Source organism: Gobius niger (assembly GCF_951799975.1).
Source record: "Gobius niger genome assembly, chromosome: 8".
Lineage (NCBI taxonomy): Eukaryota > Metazoa > Chordata > Actinopteri > Gobiiformes > Gobiidae > Gobius > Gobius niger.
In genome coordinates this window covers 23,437,681-23,459,642 of record NC_136859.1, presented here as the reverse complement: position 1 = coordinate 23,459,642, position 21,962 = coordinate 23,437,681, and the positions used below count along the sequence as shown (strand labels likewise).

The window sequence follows — 21,962 nt, the reverse complement described above, 5'->3', positions numbered from 1 at the left end:
GGTCACACCGTCAGGAGCAGAGGACACGTTGAAGAAGAAGAAGAAGAGAGGAAAGAGTGCCTGGTTAAAGACGTGTGGAAAGAGACAATTGATTGATAATGTGGACAATAAGAAGTAAAGCAAGATAAAACATACAGCTTCAGGTAAATCTAGGGAAACGTTGGCACCTGTCAACATGCAGCTCGCCCAAATAATGAAAAGGACAAAATGAGATCACATGCTGTATTTATATTATGCGACATTACAAGGTGACAGTGGACGTGAAATGTTCAAATGACTAAAAACTATTGCTTATTTGCGGATGTTTGATCATTTCTCTATCTCCTTCCTAAAAGATGCCTCACATCTGTCATTACAGTAGGCCCGGGCCCTGACGACACTGTGTGGAGGGCAGGGGATTTGGGGAGTGAGTCCTGCCACTGGTGCCGAGACTTATCAAAACAGCTCCTACATTCTTGCTCAATCACCCGGCCTCCCCGAGGACCAAACACTTCTACCAGTGTTTGTACTTAGGTAAACAGTGACAAGTGGGCTGTCAGGGGCCCCTCTCAGACGTACTGTAGCAGGAGTTCCACAAATGATGCAAGGAAAGCACTCACCATCACATGGAGGCAAATGCAGGCAGAGATGCATATCGGGTTATACAAAACACATGTGTCTCTGAGCAACAGTCTTACTATAGCTCCAGTTTAATGTATGAATAGAAGAGCAATACTTGAATGAAAACGGCTCTGAAGTAAATGTTTAGCATGTTGCATCAAGTGTATTCACCATTTTATTATTATAAACTCATGTTCAAAATATCAGGGAATCACCTTATAGGGTAAGTTGTTTTGGTTCCACTATTGAGAGACATAGTGTTTGTTTGGGTGTGCACATTAATGACAACATAACATTTAGATTTCATTAAATTGGCGCTGGTGCTGCTGTCAAGGCCCCAGTGGTCACAAAGCATTAAATCCAGTTACATTGTGCAAACACAAACACTGCCATAAACACTTCCCTGCTTATTCATTCATATTCCTAAAAACATAACGCAGATGCCACTAAAGGACTCTCTGTTGGGGAACCCCAGGTAGCAGTAGCTACTGTGTTGACAGGAGGCAGCAGCCCTGGGCCTTTGAGCTCGTCTAAGTATCACCTTGGGGCCCGAGGAAAAAGATTGGATAAAAAAAATGCTGAGCACAGGTTTTTTTTTTTCTGTTAGCTTTACGCACGGCTGCACGGATCACTGCCCGCCATATTTCTTCCACTCTGTTGGATATTTTATCAGAACAAAAATGTAAATACAGGTTATTGTTTTCCGCAAATTAAGAAGCAGGTTTATACTCAATCAAGACCAGGCTCACGAGATTCAAACAGAGCTCTTGGTTGATCTGCGTATCTGTTATGGAGAAGGAGAAAAATAGAAAGAAAACAAGGGCTGATTTAATTTTTCCAGCTTTGAACACTATTCCCAAATAAAACAGACTCCTTGGACAAAACGCAAACAAACGCTAAAAAAAATACTCAGGAAATAGTTTAGTTGGTAGAGTAGATGTCTTTGGATTAAGATTCATTCCATAGGCGGGACCTGCTATGGATTAAAATACTTTGTTGGAAAGGTTAGTATCACCATCAATCTGTCTAAAAATAAAATAAAATGTGGAATAATGTCATTGGTCAAAATAAGACCATGCAAACAACTTTTTCTCAGGATTATTTAATTTCAAAATACCAGGCAAAGCAATGGAAGGTGTATCAGAGTTAAGTAATCCAGACTGATAATGGAATCAATTTAGCAAATAAAACATTACAGGCAGCAAATGGTGTATCCAAGAAACTATAAACCTGAATTGATTAACCCTCCCTGCCAATATCTTTACATGTTGGAAAAAAGTCTAAAAATCTGAATCATAACTCTAGGCCTTAAATACCCACAAATATCTCAGATCAGTATAAAAAAACAAACCTCTGTGGGGGAGCCGAAGTCTGCAGAGGGGCTGCAGGTGCTGGTGTCTGGGGGGACAGTCCCAGTGCTGCTGCGAACAGGGGAGGATGGAGCGCCCCCTACGGGCGGCTCTGGAACAGTGGAGGTTTGACGAAGGAAGCCATGTTTCTGCAGGCGGGCCCAAGTGGAGCTCCAGGAGAGAAGCAGCTCATACAGCAGCTGCACCTAGAAGGGGACAAAGGGTTAGTTTATGGTAAATCATGAAAGAAAAAAGCTACAGATGCTACGGCAATGCAAGTGTACTGCCCCTGTCAAATAAACTAATAAATAAACTTAATACATATAATTTGTATGCTATCATACAATGCATAGTACAAAAATAGATCAATGAGAAGTGGCTTGCAACAAACAGTAAAAAAAAAAAGATTTCACAACGTTTTATATCATTTTATATGAGTTTTTTTGTGTGAAAACAAAGTCATTAAATCAACAAGAGAAAACACACAAGAAGCATTAATACTTGAAGACATTTTAAATGTATTTTGCCAATGCCTGACTCAAACTTTGTCATCATAGAGTTCCCATGTAAACTGACGTCTAAGGGTCATTTATAGGATTTGTTTTGGCAGCTTCACTGTTATTTCACTGTTAGTTCACTGTTAAATCAAACTTAAGTTAAGAAAGATGACAAAGAGAAAATGCAAAATATCCTATTTAATTTTCCCTCCACAAGTACTCGATAAATGTCAAAGGTTTTTGCATGCGTCGAGTTACTGCATGCACCTTGTTATCCTTAACAACACAACACCCACTGAGGAAAGTTGGGTTGTGTCATCAATTTAACCAAGAAAGTTATGGTAAGGAAAAACTAACTTTTTAACTATTCATCTTGAAATGAGGTCTAATTTTCAAACAACAGTAACAACCTTTAAAAAAAAAAAAACACCAGTGGAAAACATGAGGGCAAGTCCTGGGAATGCAACGCTTTTACTCAATATTCTTCGAGAGGCAAATGTGCGCTCTTTGACAGTGAGCTAATTTTTGGATTTCGAGCAGTTCGATTCCATTGCCAGCAAAGTGCTCACCCCCACTGCCCCCCCCCCACTGCTGCCAAATAGAAAGGTGCGCAGGCAGAAAACAGCAAAGTCTGCCCGAGACACATTTCTGCTCCGAGTTGCTCGCTCACTCGCAGGCACGGCTGTTAGCGCACACATTACAGGGAGGCCGTCCATAAATAAGCATAAATCAAACGAAAAGCAGCACAATACATCACAGCTGGGCCATTTCAAACATGTCCAGGAAGAGCTGCTAACGTTGATCCAGCAGCAGCAGTGCCGAGACGGGGCCAACAGCTGTCTGCCATACCCCACTGAACTGTGCTGCCGGCTGGAGACACACAGCCCAGGGCTCCCAAGTCTGGAGGGCTAACACAGCAACCAACTGTATTTAGAGTGAATGAAAAAACAGCCAAACTATTTCTGTCAATATTTCAGTAAGCGCACTGTAGACTGGAGTTTAAAACAAGAGTTGTTTTTTCAGTTTGTGGAAAACGTTTGCATATAGACATATTTGTTCATCATACAGACTCCACGTTTTGGTGAAGAGAGAAATGGATCTGATCATTTCTCTAAGAAGCTGTCAGTCATGTAGGTCAGGAGGAGCTGAAGCTGCAGTGGTGAGGACTGGAGAGCGGAAAGAGGCCTTCACTGTCATTTATGAAAACACACATAAAAGGCCTGTGTTTGTGTTTTTATCTCACTACTCGGCTGTGGTAGCAGCAATGGACAGGTGGACAAATATACTGTATCCTATAATAAACTATATAGCATACGTGGTCTGTGGGGAAAAAAGCTACATTTAAAAAAAGCTACAAACATACAAATTATTCACTGATCTGCACCTTAAAGAAAACCTAAGTAACTTGTTTACCTCAACAAACACCTTTTTGTAGTTCCTCTGGAGGTAATACAAGTGTTAATGGGATGACTGGGGGGGTCTTTCATCTCCCCCTGGTGTCTCTGTCCAGAAAACCACCCTTGCCACTTCCCTGCCTCTGGGTCAGGGGCGCAACACACACAAATAGAATCACGAAGAAGAAGCTAACAGGCTAACGGGCAAAGCTAACTGCGGGCTAGCGCCACTTTGTGTTTACAGCCAAGTTTGAGTGAAAACAATTATCTCCATTGTGTAACTGAGTTATGGTACAGGGCAGGCCCTCTCTCCCTTTGTCTTTTCTGTCAGCGTACTCTCACGGACAATTAATGAGTAAAAAAAAAAAAAAAAAAACAAGAAATGCTACGACACCTGCAGTGGTGCTTATGGCCTCTGGAACATGAGTTACTTATTTCTGCTAAAAAAAAAAAAAAGGAATGTTGTTAGTGTGAAATTACGCTTCGTAACTATTCAAGGAAAGAAAGTTATTCATCATGGATTTTTTTTTAATAAAGAAATAAATTAGCCTTAGCCTTATCATTTGTAACTGTATAGCATTTACATTCCAATGTTTGCCTTGACTCCAAACGCTGTGATGCATGTTTCCAGTACTCCAGCTCCACCCTTTGATTGCAGCCATCACCAGATCTCTAACTATGTTGGTGGTAAACTTTGTTGAGGAGTCAAGCAGTTCTCTGACAACCCAGTACACATACCACAAATGGAGTCTCTCATTAAAAGATGTCTAAATAGTGTGAGGTCCATTTTCTCCTAACGCTGCAGCCGTCTCTGGCAGCACATTAGAAGTCACATTTCACGCACATGATCGGAAAAGGGAGAGGAATACACTGGAGGCTGCAATGTGTCGTTAATTTGTTAATTCTACTCTAGATGATTGTCCTGACAGTATTGCAGTTCACACATATGCTAAAAGAACAATCAGTTTTTATTTCCGGTAAAAAAATATCATCTACAATTTCACAACACCACAAACAAATTTTTAACTGTATGTATTACTGGGACCAACTGCGCCTGCCATCAATCATCAATGTGGTTTGAGGGACATTTCAAAGATTGTTCAGTTCAAGTGTTTACAAAGAAATCTAATTTAATAAAACAAATTCAATTGAGAAAACAAAAACATGTGTTATGGTACATGTATATGCCACTAGATTCCCCTCAGCACAAAGAAAACTAAGGAATAATTTGGACAGCTCAAAACCTTTGCTATTCAGTCCATCTGTATTTGTTATGCAGTCACCAAAACAAAATAACACTGTGCAATAACAATGAGATTCCCGTTCCCCTGTTCTCCTTCACTCTGATCTGACCAAAACAAACACAGCAACACTCCTGTGTTTACAGATTGATTTTCATGACAATCAAGGCCGAGACCATGATGAACTACTTTGTGCAGTCAATCTACATTTGAAAACCATGTGGATGTGGACGCAGAATTTGCTTCTTGCCAAAACGATTTTGTTTGTGTTAATTAACCAAAGACACAAGTGAACATTTTCCATTACCCAGTTCCTGATTTGTTCTTAGCGATACACTCAGCTTACATTGAAACTGCAACATCCACATCATGTCTTATGAATATGTGTGGGGGCAGGGCGCCTAAATATAGATGACAGGTACTTCAAACAGCAACTAACTTTGACAGTAAACCACTCCAGTCTTTCAAGCTTCAAGCACCACTGCCGCAGTCGGTATAGAGTATAGAGTACAGAGATCTATGTTCCTGAAGCTATACACACTATATAATCGGCTTCCCAAGTGGCTCCAGATCTATAACTAACTATATTATGCAAAAACAAGATCTTCTGTAAACCACTACAGAGGTCTCCACAAGGTCTATCACCGTTTTTGATGTCTTATGAGATATTCACTTAGATCTTATGGCATTGTACAAAAATGGAGATCTCAGGGACAAGGCTTTATTACAGGAGGACACTGACCTGGGGATTGGAACACTTGACACGCACAGGCTGTAGATCAACGTGGAGGCACACCACGAAAGAGTGCCTCCCATCTGAGCCCTGCAGTTTGTGGGAAGTCACGGCGAGTGTGGAGGTGCAGCCCATGGGTTCCAGCAGGCTCAGGCTCTGCTGCTGTCCCAAGAGAGTATACACGCTGAACTGGCTCAGGCTGATTGTCCAAGGGAAAGCATCACCTGTGGGCAAACAATCAAAAGGATTGAGGGAGCGAGAGAGAAGAGCAAATGTGAGGTTAAAGACGCAGCAGAAGACAGGTCAAAATGCTGGGAAACTTGGGTTCACTTGAAAAGAACAAGTTACATGTGAATCAGATGCAAATGTAAAACTGTCACTCTATTGTAGTCCTAACACATAATGCCACTCTCCGAAAGCCGTCACTGATTTCTTTATGGAGAGAAGTAACTTACTCAGATGCACAAGGCCCTGAAGAATACATTTCTCTTGCACTGTGGGCAGACAGCTCTGATGTCGTACAGCGAGAGATGAAGACGTGTTCAAAGGAATGAATTACTAAAAGCACGGGTTGTTAATTTTAACGGCAACATTGACAAGGCCGCTGATGTAACTGTTTTTGCTGTCATTTTTCTCTCCCCCATTTTGAAACTTTGTATGCCCAGCTCTGATGTCATTCGAAAAAAAAAGTGGGGTGCCCACGCTTTTTCTTTTAAAAGAGAAAACAGTGCCTGAACCTCCTGTGTTGCTTATGTCAACTCTTCCAGGTGTGCACACCACATGTGCAAGATGTATATCTCTCAAAGTCACTCCACTTAAGTTTGTTTGTCTTTTGTCACAGTAAATGAGTGGTAGTGGGGCAAAGGTTTGCTCAGTGTTGAAAAGTCCATAATGATGATGAATTCACTAATGTAGCCTATTACTATTTTCAAAGCATTCATTTCAATTATTAATGAATTTAACATGTTTATAATACCACATGGGCAGGCCCCCACCAGCACGATGTACTTCACAAGGCTATTTTAACCACTTGGTTGGATCCTGTACTTAAAATTTGCATTAAACAACTATTAACTCATCAATATACGTGTAGGTATCTAAGCCTTATTTTTTGCATCAATGCAGCAATTGAAAAAAGTGTCCACTTGTCATGATAATGATGTAAAATTAAATTCAGACTTTAGGACCATGTTCAGTCACTTTATTTGGACAGTAATTTATAAATGTGTCTTTTATTTATCTCTAGATAATTAAAATTAATGAATGATTCATTGAACAGCGTGCCTACCTTCTTCCAGTATGGGCCTGGAAACCACAAAGGGCAGTTCCTGCAGTGGCTCCATGGACTTGTGCCCAGCACTGAGGACAGTGATGTGGGGCAGACAGACCACTAGAGTCCCTGGCATGGAGGCCTGGTTATGGTACCAGCTGCGGACTGTCCCAGGGATGTCTCCACAGATTAGGGTGCCGGGGGAGGGCAGGCTGTCATTGGGCAGAAACACGCAGCAGGCCTGAAGCTCCAACTGTGAATGAGAAAAAGATAAAAGTTTTTCAAAGCAGTTAATCTTGTAGACAGTGTAGGTTTCCCTTTCCAAAGGACCTGTCCCTGAGAAAGATACACGCTCATTCTCACAGCCACATTTCACATTAATCTAAGATGCTGATTGACACAGAGTACATTTGCAGAAATGACTGTAGGTACATTCTTTTGTGGTCTCCAAGGGGATTACATTTACGGTGAGTGAATTGTGGGCGTGAACCATCACAACAACCATTTGATGAATGGTCGGGAAATCTGATATAAATAATCACGCAGTCTGGAGAATTAGCTCTCATAACTATGCAGATCTCTCATTGTGTACTGTCAACATAAGTAAAATAGTTAAAGTGATGAATTTTTGAAGTTTAAGAGGAGAATTATGCTACTAAGTTTATATCAGGACAACTCTTGGTCTTGGTCATATTCATTTGACAATTAAGAAATAAACTAAAATAATGTACAGCAAATATGGGTCAGAGGGTTAAATGATTAGTGAAACGTCACAAATCCACCTCTCAAACGGGTCACTGTAGGAGTGTTTCCATTACACCTTTGTAATTATCTTCATTATTTCTTTAATTACATTTTGGAAATCATGACTGGTCGTTGGTTGTTTTGAACAGCTTTGCGAGTGCAGTGCATGCCTCAGATAAAAAAAAAACTGGCTCCTTAGTGTGCAATTTCTGTGGCGGGCAATTACAGTGAAACATACTAATAACCGTAATGGTGTTTGCTCATGACATTATAATGCTTTTGCGGTCATTTACCTTAGCAACACAAACTGCAAATGTAGCTACATGCATGGTAGCTGTGACTGGCAACATTATGACAAAATTGTCATAATCAGAAATCATTTCACAAATGACAACTCTCATTATCTCACTGGCACAAGCTAAACACATGTGTTTAATGTTTGCACAACAGCACAAAAGCTACAAATGCCTCAAAGACGATGTGTGTGTAATGGAAAACTAAATTCTGTGTGTAAAACAAACTTGGAAGCGAGATTTTAGTTTGGCTTCTGATTCTCCCTTTTGGTGACAGCCTACACCGGTCAGTGGTTTGTTAGCGAGGATGCAGAGCTGATCGTTCATCAAGTGTTTAAGCTTCACTTCTGTTTTCTTCCATCACTAACTTTATATAGGTAGATCATCATCACTGGTCAAATATCATCATGTTTTATTATAAAGTGAGGTGATATTTGTTCATAGCTCATTCACGGCTTATGTATATTGCACAGCTTGCATTGAAAACAATCATAAACTGTTTATATGCAACCTATAGGATTGAACTAAAATAAAACAATGCCAACTTCACTACATAAACGCATGTGTCTAGTGTGAAGACCCACTGCACTGGAAACCGCATTATTTGAGGTGAAGCAAACCACTGGCACTGGTCACTTAGAAACGTTTACACAGCGTTTGGGCCAAAGCTGCTGGGCCGTGTGGTTATGTCAGGAGTTGTCACGCTGTAAACCATGGGTCAGATCTTCCACCTTGTCTTTGGCTGCGGCGAACAGCAGGTGTCTGTGGTCACCATGCTCTCACACACAAAAACACCATGAAGAAAGGAGAACGAGCACTGGCACTAAACTCTGATGACAGGTCCAAACTGAGGAACAGCCTGAGGTCAGAAAATCCCAAAACATCATTGGTTTGACTTTAGCCAAAACCACTGACAGCATGTCTTCCCCACGACCAGGTCTTTACCCCATCATTACTGTACCCCCTGCTCCCTAGTGCATGGGTCCAAATGTCAAACCATTAAAATGCACATTGGCTTACAATAAGGTATACCTAAACAGCTTGGATTACAAGCAAAAGGACTATTAATTTGTTTAATTTACTTTGTCAGATGGCAGTATATTCAGGTTCACGTCTCATTTTGTGACCACGCACTAATCCAGGGCGAGGCGGGCGCTTTGGGAGAAGGTGGTGACCTCAGCAAAGCAGAGGCAAAAATACTTAACCAAAACAAAAAGGGAAAAAGTGCAAGGGGCAGCATGTCGGGAGTTGGAGCGAGCGTGTGTTTTATGTCACAAGTCGAGGTGTAAAAGTTCAGTTGAGGTTGAGCAGGGTCATGTTTGCTATTCCACTGAATTGTGTTTAACAGCTCTATAACAGGCCAATAAACATCGCACTAGACGTAGGCTGAGTGTGACAGTGTCCCGGCGAAACCATGTGCTCAGGACAGTTATAGAAAGTAAGGGTAGACCTCATATCCTAAATCGGGACAGGAAAGAGCCAGGTATATGCCAGGACGGTCTAAAATAGTTTGTTCCGTCACACGCTGGTGCTGCATTTGAAGCATGTTTCTGTACTCACTATGCGCTCACATGGCTCTCCAAGCGAAAGCTGCCAGTAATAAGATAGTGGAAATGGATTTTCTGTTGGGGGAGACCCATGGAAAGCAGGCTTTTCCAAGTGCTCCAGGAGGAAAAATATGACACAAATTTAAAATAGATCTGGGCACGGTAATATCTGAAAAGCCGGTGGGATAATTGCACTGTGGAATAAATGTTACGTAAGTGGTCTTTCTGTGGGGTATACAGTAATGTGGAATAAAACAGCAACGAAAAGATGGATGGGCTCTCGAGTGTCTGCTGTAGGGCTGCGAATGTCTTTACTCCTGTTAGAATGGGATCAGGGTCTGTCAACTCGCATCAGAAATTAGGATGTCAAACTGCACTTTATCAAGTTATTTTTTTCTGTTTTCATATCATAAACTGTACACAGTCACAACAACATATTCCAGTATAACATTTGGATCATCTATCACCTTCCTAGTACCACAAGGCCTAGATCAAGATCAAATCAGGACTAAATCAGGTGCAGCAGATAAAGTCTAAAAATGTCAGCGTAACATCAATGTACATGTGCCACAAAGATGTATTTTTCTTTCATTTTTTTTTGTTTATTAAATACCTAAAATGAAACATGTGCCTGACCCCCGTCGCATACAGCCTTTAATGACCACTTAATTCAGCCAAACCTCCTTTAGTGTAACCAGGAGCAGACAGCACGTTCTATTAATAAACTTCAAAACCAGTGAAAACACTTCTCAGTTTTGACCAGGAAATCTCCATAAGAAGAAGGCTGAAACCAATCAAGTCCTTGTGAGCTCGCGCGTGCCGGCTTATGCTGCGAAAACACGCTCCGGTGACACGCTTTAAAGTCGCACCTCCGTGTCATACAGTACAAACCTGAACATACATCCCAGCGCGGATCACGTTTCCCCTCCGACTGTTGTCATCGGGCGCAAGGCAGAAACTAAATAAACAAATTTAATAAAATAAATCTCTGGGCTTGAGCCAAAGCACCTGAGTTAACATCTCCCTTTTTCTTCTTCTTCTTCTCTTTGCAGCCAGAGCCCCCCCTGCAAATTTTAATATCCTCCTGTGCTTACCACTTCCTCTGAAGGATGGCACCTGCAATAGCACTGACCTCTGTCCCGGCACACAGAGGACCGGCTGGAGCTCAAACAGGGAGATTATTTGTTCGCTGTGTTACTGCTGTGATGGGTTATAGCAGTACAAGCTCATCTCAGTCCAAGTCACTTCTTTCATTTAGTCGCTGTCACAGAGCAAAGCACAACCGGTGATGTCTTTTGCCCCTAAACTTGCTTTAAAAATGTAGCATTATAAGTATATCTCATGCAAAGGAGTGGACAGGTGTAGCAGTTCTTTCTTTCTTTACTATGATCACCAAAAAAGTGATTGCAGTCGGCATCATGTTCCTTCAGTGATGCAGCAGAAGAACCAGAAGTCACAATTTTTTGATGACCTTTAGTTTCAAATGTATTTTTCTCCAGTTTGACTTTACCCAAATTAAAAATCTTGAAAAAAAGTGATCAAAATAGCGACAGAAACATGACAATAAATCGACCAAAAACACCGCAAAACAGGAGACTAATAAGTGACAAAAATTTTTTTTTACAAATCTTAGATGAGTTTTGTAGGACTTGGCTTATAGGCTGTAAGCGCCAGTCGAGAAGCTTTTATATTTGGGTAAAGCTGAACTGGAGATAATGTGTTATGGCGGGGATTAAGAGGTTAAAATGTGTATATTTCAATAGTTGTTCTATTGTCTGTTCAGCAGTTTGGGAAACTTTGGTTGTTTTAGGCGATGGGAGTTTATTTGTAGAGCACAATTTGAAAACCAAGTAAAAGGCAAGGAATTAAGATGCAAGGCTGTACAGCAAAGACTGTTCGAACAAAGACGAAGTTACTTTTAAATATTATTGATGCCTAAGGAATAGGAATGTTTTTCATAAGCATTGTGTGGCACATATTTGGAGACCGAGCAAAGAAAAGAAAAGTATACATTTGAGGAAGAAGGAAAAAAATAAAAAAGAATCCCCACTCATGCACTTTAGTCATTGAAGTCTTTCACTATTCCATCCATAAAGAAAATTCAGTTATCCGGCTGGCTTACTCACAGATGACAGTCACAGAGGAACAAAGGGTCTTGGGAGTGTATAGAAACCATGCTATTATACACCACTGGATTGTTAAAAGGTATACAGATGCACAAACCCGCGAAAGGCTGTTTAAAAGGGCAAGCGTCTTGAGTGGCAGACAGGTTGTTTAGTAGGTGACCATGGTTTATACCGGGATTTAAGATTTGATCCCTTCCTCTTTGGCTTTCAGATGAACGAGGATCCACTTACATTCTGATGTACAGTCACTCAAGCACTAATTTAATCAGGATTTTGGATCAAGAAGCCCGTCTATGCTGTCACGAGTAAATAAATACTATTCAAAGAGAGAGAGCAAAGAACAAAAAAAGACCTAAAACATGTCCATTTGGAGGATACCCTGATTAAATGTGAGATGCCTCCAGACATTTTTTTCATTTGTTTAATTCTTCCTCCTGATCCCAACTTGGCGTCACATCATAGGCCTTCTAAAAAAAAAAAAAAAAAAAGGGATTGTTTCATTTTGTGGTGGGTCCTGCGATGTTTTATTTCTGATTGTTTTCCCGCTTCATCAGATAGTGCTCACGATCCAGCCACATGTGCGGACGCTGTTTCAAATCTTTCAGTCTTAATACTCCCCTTTGAAACGAAGCACAAAAAAAAAAAAGAGAAGAGAATCCCAAACGTGGAGCCGTGGAGGGACCATCTCCACAACATTTCCTCTTGATTTCAAATGTGGATGGTTTATCTGGTTCCAACAGAGCAGGTTCTAATAGAGAGGAAGCAGAGGGCCAAACAGGCTTAAGGTTTTAAAAGCTGGCGCATGTGGAAATGGCCTATATAACCACAGGAGGCTCTTAGGGTCCGCCGGAGCACGCCAGTAAATGACACACCAATGATTTAGACGCAGGACAGACGTGTGCAAGAGCTCCTCCTAACTCGCATTACTTGCTAAATTTCCCACAAGTGAAAGCTATTTTAGTGTAATGCAAGATAATAGGACAAAATGAAAGACAAATTACCTGAATGACATGAACGAGTGGAAGTACTCAAAATCATTAACATGTAGAAATAGTCATAGTACAAGTCATGGCAGAAGTAGCAGTGGTCGCCTTGCTGAATGTAAGTAGCAATCTCTGTGATGGCTCCTATGAAGTTCCCAGACAATAAATTATTATCACTTTGGCTCAACAGATTTCCACAGATTCCCAGGGCCACTGCAAGTTTATATGGGTCACATCACAGTTTATTGGTCCTCTCGTCTTCTACTGTCTGGAAAGAAACTCGCAAGATAAAATCATGCTAGCAGTCATGTTCGGTTTCTAGATTGCTTTTCTCGACCGTGCAATTTTTTCAGCCACACTTCAAAACGCACACAGGAAATCACCCAGAGATAGAGGGGAGGAAATTAGAAACACCCTCACAGCATCCTTAGTGAAAACATTTGCAACTCTGGAGGAGCGAGGGCTGCGCAGAGGGATCGGCAGCAAACGGAAAACACATCCTTTTGTTTTGAAAAACCTGATACCTCTCCAAATGTAATCTTCCTGTGCCTGCACCAGACGGGACGCTGTGTTTCCTCAGTGGCCGCTCAGATGAACAGAAGGTCCACACAACATACCCCCCTCCTTTTATTGGACAACCCACCCACAGTTAAGGCCTTGAGCATAGTTTCTCAGCTATGTGGAAGAGTCATTTGGATTTGTGGCTATTGTAAAGTAAATAGTGTCTGGATCTCAATTCAGATGATTAATTCGTGTATGAAGATGAGACAAGGCAGATGTGCTTTCAAAATGCATTTCCTCTTTAGTGTATTTAAAAAAAGGCATCCAAGCATGTTGCCTCCTGACAACACATCAGGCTAGATCTCACCCATATGTCACCGCAACAGTAAGCAATGAACTGGCACAGCACACACAGGCACCAAGCCATCCCTGTGGCCCGCATTCCTCAGCACTAACACTGCTTACAGAAGCTGACAAGCGCTGGAGGTCTCCCTCGCCGAGGTGGAAATCTGCAAAAATAAACGCTTTAGGTGACATGAAGGCTTTGTTTGTTTCTGCTGGCCCGGCTGTTTGTGTTAGTGCGGTGGGTTAATTGTGACTTTGATCGCTGCGTTTATTGATCCAGCAGTGGCCTTAGGAGTGTGTCTGGCCTCGGTAGGCCCGCCACACCAGCTCCCGCCCCCAATCTCAAGCAATTACCCTTACAACACCCTAAGAAGGGTGGGCACCTACAAATGGAGTTTTAATTTAACAAGAGCAGTATCTAAAAGGAAAAGTCAACCTGATGACCACAACTAAATTAAAAGCATCATATTTTCTATTGCTACGAAAGTTCCTTTGTCTGAACAAAAAAAAAGAAGGCACACTCCAACTTTTGAGCCCACTTCAAACCTCCATTTTCTGATGATCACAACAAAAGACACTTTCAAAGACATCTTGAAATCAAAGCTCCGATGACTGGAGCAGTAGAAACTTAGGCCTTGGACTATGGTGCCTTAAGGTTGTAGACAAAAGAGTAAGCACTTTTCCAGTTGGGTCCAGACATAGGTCAGGTATGTGTGAGGTCATCTCTGTACTGACACAGGAGCTGCTGAGGATTCTGGCCACACAGGAATTATATACAAGCACACAACATATACTCTTTGATAGTAACAATGCCATGTTTCAATATGTTTTTTTTTTCTCCCTCATATTTACCACACACACACACACACATAAATATACACTGCTCACAAAAACTTAGGGCACACTCAAAAAACACAATGTAACTCCAAGTCAATCACATTTCTGGGATATCAGACTGTCCAGTTAGGAAGCCACGCTTATCGTGAATCAATTTCACTTGGTGTTGTGGAAATTTAACAGACAACAGGTGGAAATGAGAGGCAATTAGCAAGATCACTCCAAAAGAGGAATGGTTTTGCAGGTGGTGACCACAGACCATTTCCTTGTCTTCATCCTTTGTACCGTATTTTTGGAACACTTTTGCATTTGTCCAGTGTTCTCACCACTAGAGGTATCATGAGGAGGCATCTACAACCCACAGAAGTCGCTCAGGGAGTGATGCTCATCCAAAATGGCACGTCCATTCGTGCTGTGGCAAGAAGGTTTGCTGTGTCTCCCAACGCAGTGTCCAGAGCATGGAGGAGATACCAGGAGACAGGCCAGTACATCAGGAGACCTGGGGGGGGGGCGACCGAGGTCAACAACCCAGCAGCAGGACCGCTATCTGCTCATTTGTGCACGGAGAAACAGGAGAAGCACTGCCCGAGCCCTACAAAATGACCTCCAGAGGGCCACAAATGTGCATGTTGGTCCTCAAACGGTCAGAAACCGACTCCATGAGGGTGGTATGAGGGCCCGACGTCCACAAGTTGGGCCGGTGCTTACTGCCCAACACCGTGCAGCCCGATTGGCGTTTGCCCGAGAACACAGCGATTGGCAGATTGGCCAATGGTGCCCTGTGCTCTTCACGGATGAGAGCAGGTTCACCCTGAGCACATGTGACAGACGTGACAGAGTCTGGAGACGCCCTGGAGAACGTTCTGCTGCTGCAACATCATCCAGCATGACCGGTTTGGTGGTGGGTCAGTGATGATCTGGGGAGGCATTTCATTGGAGGGCCGCACAGCCCTCCATGTGCTAGCCAGAGGTTCCCTGACAGGCATTGGGTACCGGGATGAGATCCTCAGACCTATTGTAAGACCATATGCTGGTGCTGTGGGCCCTGGGTTCCTTCTGATGCCTGATAATGCCAGGCCACATGTGGCAAGAGTGTGTCAGCAGTTCCTGCATGATGAAGGTATTGATGTTATGGACTGGCCTGCCCGTTCCCCAGACTTAAATCCAATAGAGCACATCTATGACATCATGTCTCGGTCCATCCATCAATGCCACGTCGCACCACAGACTGTCCAGGAGCTGACTGATGCTCTAATCCAGGTCTGGGAGGAGATCCCTCAGGAGGACATCCGTGGTCTCATCAGGAGCATGCCCAGGCGTTGTAGGGAGTGCAGTCAGGCACGTGGAGGCCACACATATACTGAGGATGATACAGACTCGTTTTGAGGAATTTCTAAAGAATTTGGATCAACCAGTGACCTGATTTGTCACTTTGATTTTGACTATAATTTTGGATCCAGACCTCCAGGGGCTGAGAATTTGATTTCCATTTATCATTCTTATGTTATTTTGTTCTCAACACATTGCCCTACACTATGAATAAAGATTTTCAACCGAAAAATCGAATTGATTGACATCTAGCATGTGTTTTTTGAGTGTGCCCTAAGTTTTTGTGAGCAGTGTATATATATGGCGATTTCCTCCTTAATAGTTTCATGTCTAGCTGGAACATTTCTGACTTTTGTTACTAATAGGAGACTGTAAATTACTGGGGCTGGTTGACCAATTACTTAAATTTAGCTTAGTAGTTTTATAATGTAAACTTTATTGCAGAAACCATTGCTCCAAGTAAGAGGAATGATTAGGGTTTATATTGTACAAACATACTCCATTCCCTTTAGACTTATTCTAACCTTTACCATAACCACAGCATACATTACACTAGCTCTAACCTCAAACCAATATGTACCTTTCATGTAACAATTTGTATTTAGGAACCACAGTGTACATGTGAAGAAAAAGACTCCCCACAAGTGACTGGTTCAACAGATTTATTCCTCCACAAAGTGAGATGGACATGGCCACACTCAAATAGTCTATCCTTACAGATACTAATAATATATATTCTGTGACATTGTGGGCTACTATAAAGTTGCAAATGTAACCAAAAAGGATGTGAACTACTTGTTCAAATCCAGAGTTTCTCTTTCCCATAACTTCCTTTAGACAATTCATCAAAACAAGAAATCTGAAAAGAAATGATGTGACTGTATTTAATTAGAACTAATGTAATGCTTATGCATAATTATTCATTTGCTTAAATTATTACTAAATACAGTAAGAAGGCACGATGTAATGTACTTTTTTTGGCCTGAGGAAAAAAAAGACAAACTGCTCAAAATATATACGCATATGTGAATGTTGCACTCTGGGAGGACAAGGTGCTGAATGGAGAGGCGATAGTGCTGGGGCAGTGAGCAGATGAAGTAATGGGCAGCACAAAACTCCTTTTTATTAAAACCATGTGGTTGATTTCGCACAGACCATCCTCAGTGTCTCAAAGCTTACCTTCTGCCCTGCACTGTCACTGTACCTTTGTACCCCACTGCTTTGCCTCTCTTCTCTCTCTAAAATATATCCTCCTCATTAATGCATGGCAGCTGCAGGGAGCACTCTTACTTCATTTTTCCATGGCAACGGCCTCTCTGTTTCAGCAGATCCTGTTTCAGTTTTGGTAGCAACGAGCGGCTCTGCCAGCGTTGAACACATTCATGTGTTAAATAGAAGGAATTATTGCAAAATTCCTGAAATAGAATCACCATCCTCTTCACATACAATTATTCTCCGTGCTGCCGGGGAACACAGGAGAGAGGTGGGTGACAGGATTAGAAGGCCTGATTCATGCGGCCTGCTGCAGACAGACAAGAGCTCAGAGGGCAGAGGGCAGCTAAGGTATGACGGTGAAACCTGATCAGACCAGGAAGTGAGTGAGCTACAGCACTTTAGCCTGAGTGAGAAGTCAAACTGAGGGTCACTCATTCAAGGCCAAGAGCAGCTAGCCATATTAAAGAGGGTCGGGTCAGTCCGGCCACATTTACAGCATGGTCTTAAAGCCCTAATGAGAAGTGACAACTACAATTACACCATCCACACTTATTAATGACCAGCTCATAAAATGTCTTCTCTACGACTGAAGCTGACAATTTGGACAAAACTTTTGTATGACGCCACAATGTGCCAGAGCTGTTAGAGTGACACAGTGACTGTGAATCATGTTGTTCCGAACCTTCACTCCAACTCATAAAAAGCTTGCTTTGCCTTGCTTATTAAAGGAAAACAATATAATATACTGATTCCATAGATAACAGCCCCGCACTGTTGTGCAGTGTAATTATTGTTTAGCTTTTTAGACCTTGGTGTCTTTCCGCCGTCTATGCATAGGAGGCTTTAGTCTGTGAGACAGGAGCCAGTCAGTCTAAATATCAGTAAAATTACTATTAACATCACAGAAAAGTGAAGCAGATTGTTTTTTTGAGGTCAAAAGCAGGACTGTATACGACAGCTAAGCTACAGAAATTACCCCCTGAGGTCATGCGTAGAACAGCTCCACTGAGCAATAGTTTCAATATTAAGTTCTGGTGACTGTTCAGGATTTTAATAAAATGTACAAAGTCACCACAACTTTCCCAGCCCTAAGTGGATCTCAGCAGCTGTAGAATAATAAAGCTTTCGTAACCTTTTCCTCAATGCTGTGATACCACATCCTCACTTCTCTCATTCCTCTCTTTTGTGAAGGATGGAAAGCGAGTCCCAGGGCCAAATTGAGTACATGTGCAGCAGAAGTGTGAGCCATTAGGTATTCTGTTTACACCACACTAAAATAAATGGAGTAGTTTAAATTTGGGATATCCAAGGCCTAAGGTGCCAGCTGTCGGGCTGCTGGGCTTGGTTGGCTTCCACTCCCATGTCAACAGGACACACTGTTTCCTAATTACTGCAGCGCTGCACAGTGTGGTCCTTAGTCGCGCTGCCCAGGGGGACAGGAAAGTGGAGGCAGCGACGGGCTCAACAAACTATTAGAGGGTTGAGTTAACTTTTGTTGAAGTACTGTAAACACCTCAGCGAGCTGACATGGGACCAGGTCTACAGAGCATTATTTCAATTCACAGGCGTCACGCTTTCTTTCATGTTGGATTGACGTGCGTTTGTGTGGTCCTAACAAGAAGAATTAAGATGAAGGGGCATTGGCTTCAATGATTTAAGGTTGTTTAGCCGCTCTTTAAATACCCTGCAACAGTATCTGTGATGCCACAAACAAACAAAATCTGCCACATCCTGAGCATAAAGGTTCACTAATTTAATTATTTGGAAAAAAGGGTAGAGCAGGAGAGACTGCAAATAACAAAAGATGATCACTTAAGTTACAAAAAGTAAATACATGCTGTCAGCATACAAATGTGGTGGCCATATGTCCCAATCAGAATTACTAAAGGGGAAGTACAGTGAGTGCTTCCACGCAGGCACCTATCCATGCACCCTTAAGTCCTGCTCCTGCATCAAGGAGCACAGTTGTCAGCAGTTCCTGATGGACTTCAGATGAAGCCGGTTCTGATGTGGTCACATTTAACGTATTCAATCAAGATACAGCAAGCACACAACACAATGGGACCACTTAATTATACTGTTATGCACTTAAGCATGCAAACCTGAACCGACAGGCTGCCAGAGAAACTACCAGCCATGCAGAAAAAAAGAATGACAATGAGACATTCAAAAGCAGATTTTTGTTCAGTTGGAAACGGTAAACAGATGCTCCTTAAAGAAATGTGGGAACATGTAGATACTTTACAGTGTAATTATAACAGAAAATGAATATGTATATGCCACTCTATTCTACTGCACTCTTCTTAAAGAGATAGTCTGTAGGTTTAAATGTTTTACAAATTTAATAGACTGAGTATAAAAGACCTGGGTCTGAAATGTGACGTAACGTGAGTAATATTAAATAATAATATTATTTCGTGAGTCCCTTTGCTGGTTTCAGCAACTAATCTGAATCCCCGGGCTATTACTTTGACCAATGAGAGGAGCTTTTCTGTGAACCGGCCTGTCAGGTCCAATCAGGGGACGGAAGGAACTTCACTCTCAGTCTCTCCTCACTTTGCAATCTTTCAGACTATGATCTGCCGCCTGGCGCAAGAACGGGTTGGTACAAACAAAACGGTCATCTCGAAAGTGTGCAACTTGTGGCTAAAGGGCGTTGCTTATAACTAAGAGGTCGACTGAGGCGCGGTTTTCTGCTTTTCTTTCACAGCCTGATCATCTTCTCCTCCTTAACAACACGAGCCTCTTGCACTTCATTCAGCATTTAGACTTCATCCTTTTTCAGCTCTTACAGGACAAATTAGAAACTTTACTTATCCCACTGTGAGTTAAACACTGATATAACACAATATATTGATGTTCTTGAAGAGCACATGAATATCTCTACGGTGCAGAAACGTGATCAAAACACCAGCAAGTGCTGCATCATCATCAGTCTGTTCCATATCTAGCCATGTCAAATACATAAATACTATAAGGAGAATGAGAATCAACCTGTAGGGTTAGGCGTTTGACAGCGTCCCAGGCCTGAGCAATGAGCTCCTTCACTCTCTCTTCTGAAGCAGTCCAGGACTCCACAGCTGGACTCTCAGGCATCACCTTCATCGGGATCGACAGTGGACGGGACTCTGCAAAAATAAACATAAAAACACTTTTCAAAAAATGCCATCAATTTCTTGGCCTGGGCTAAGGGAAAATACTACAATAATGTACCCACCTAAAAAAAAAGTCTGGCTCTAAGATAAGACCTTGTAAAATATATAATAAAATAGATATGATACATGGAAACATACTGTATAGTGGCCATCGCTTTATTCCTGTCACCATAACTCACTGTTATTTTCATTTGCTGTACAGTATCATGTCGTATGAAGTCCCGGCACCTCATTGAGCTGATGTAATGTTGGCACTTAGGTTTCTTGTCTCCTTCAGAGGAACTGTGAGAGCTGCCTTACACACACTGTCGTACACATTATTCTAGACATGACATGTCCTTGTGAGCCCGCTGTGGTCCACACCAAATCCCATTGTCTGTGCTGACACTCATGGCAACAGCCAAGCAGAAAAATCAAACAGCAACAAGGCCCAAAACTACGCTCTGCTTGCAACATTTTAACCTAAAGAGTCAAAGGGGCAAGGTCAGATTTTGGGAGACACTAGAAAAACGCATCGATTAGTAAAATGATCAAATAATACAAGCAGCACTATCATATGGATGAACACAGCATCAATCTGTCTATCCACTAGAGGAGGGACTCCCAGACTTCCCGGTGCCCAGTCAACGACCAACTCACCCAAAAAAAAAAGGATGTGGTTCAGGCTCAATCCCACACCTTGTAAATCGGGTGCTCTCCTTACAAAGCAAAACCAGTAATACCTCCGAACATACACATACATTAATGTATTGGACTGACCCGTGATGTGAGAAGAGTAGAAACAGCTCTTGTGAATAACAGATTATATCTCTTGAATCATTTTATGATCACGGCAAATTTACCTGGGTTCTCAAAGATTTGGGTGGGTGCTCAAGCTCCGCAGCACCCACGGGATCCTCTAAGCCTATCTGAGGGGTAATAAAAAGCGCAGATTGGCGATCCACAATCTAATAAGACAAAAGCTTTGATCACTTAACACATAGCAGACACTGGTTTACTGGTTAATCTCGGATTTGTTAGTTTGTGCCCGACTAAGGGCAGGATCAATGTAGAAAGAATGGAAGAATAGTTAGATATGAAGGTTACACAGTATGAAGTCATATAGGCAACTTGCATTGTCCTCGCGGTATATCCATAAGAGTCTTAATGCTAAAGCCATCAGTGCAGAGGTGAAGGCAGGAGTGCAGTCTCTCCAAAGACACGTTAAGACATTTTCAACGATTTAAAGCAGTGCCTTACTCAGCTCTCTGTCCCACAATTATCATGAAACAGGGGTGAGGTCATTGAGACTTTTTCAGACACAATGCACCCAAATATCGGCAAAACATCTCAAACGTTTGTCATGGTAACAGGAGGAGGAGTGCATGTAAGGAATTGCGGGTTTTGTGGTCACAGTGGCAAGAAGCCCAAAACGAGTGGGCGGTAGATCGACTGACTAAGGTTGCAGGTGCACGTTTTAGTGGAGAATGCAACTGTAAGAGGAGCTCGACTGCATTTTTCTCACTGTACGCACCCAGGTGTCTATGGCGTTTTGGGAAAGGGGTCGGAATTACATTTGTCATAACGGATCTCTTCAGGATTACATCAGCAAGCCACATTTATCGGTTTATGCCAATGTTCGTCACACACACTGATACCTTCGTGCAACCCATGGTACCACAAGAGAGTCGGCATGGGCCGCGCTACACTGACGTGCTGATTGCTTTAACACGCACACAAAAAACAAGACATAGTAGCTGCTAAAACGCTCAAAAAGATGAACATTTAGGCACTTTTTTGATCAAGACTACTACCATACACGCA

The 21,962-nt window shown here is 42.2% G+C and overlaps 1 protein-coding gene across 1 annotated transcript in view; it reads right to left on the bottom strand.

Moving 5' to 3' along the window:
• The window catches only part of vps13b (vacuolar protein sorting 13 homolog B), a 265,484-nt gene that overhangs the window by 152,189 nt on the left and 91,333 nt on the right, over positions 1-21,962 (bottom strand). Inside the window, exons 22-25 of the mRNA XM_079561422.1 lie at positions 19,999-20,132; positions 7,103-7,337; positions 5,824-6,038; positions 1,952-2,155 (exon numbers count right to left, since the gene is read on the bottom strand). Of these exons, the coding sequence (XP_079417548.1) occupies positions 1,952-2,155; positions 5,824-6,038; positions 7,103-7,337; positions 19,999-20,132 (788 nt within the window). The remainder of the gene's footprint in view (positions 1-1,951; positions 2,156-5,823; positions 6,039-7,102; positions 7,338-19,998; positions 20,133-21,962) is intronic.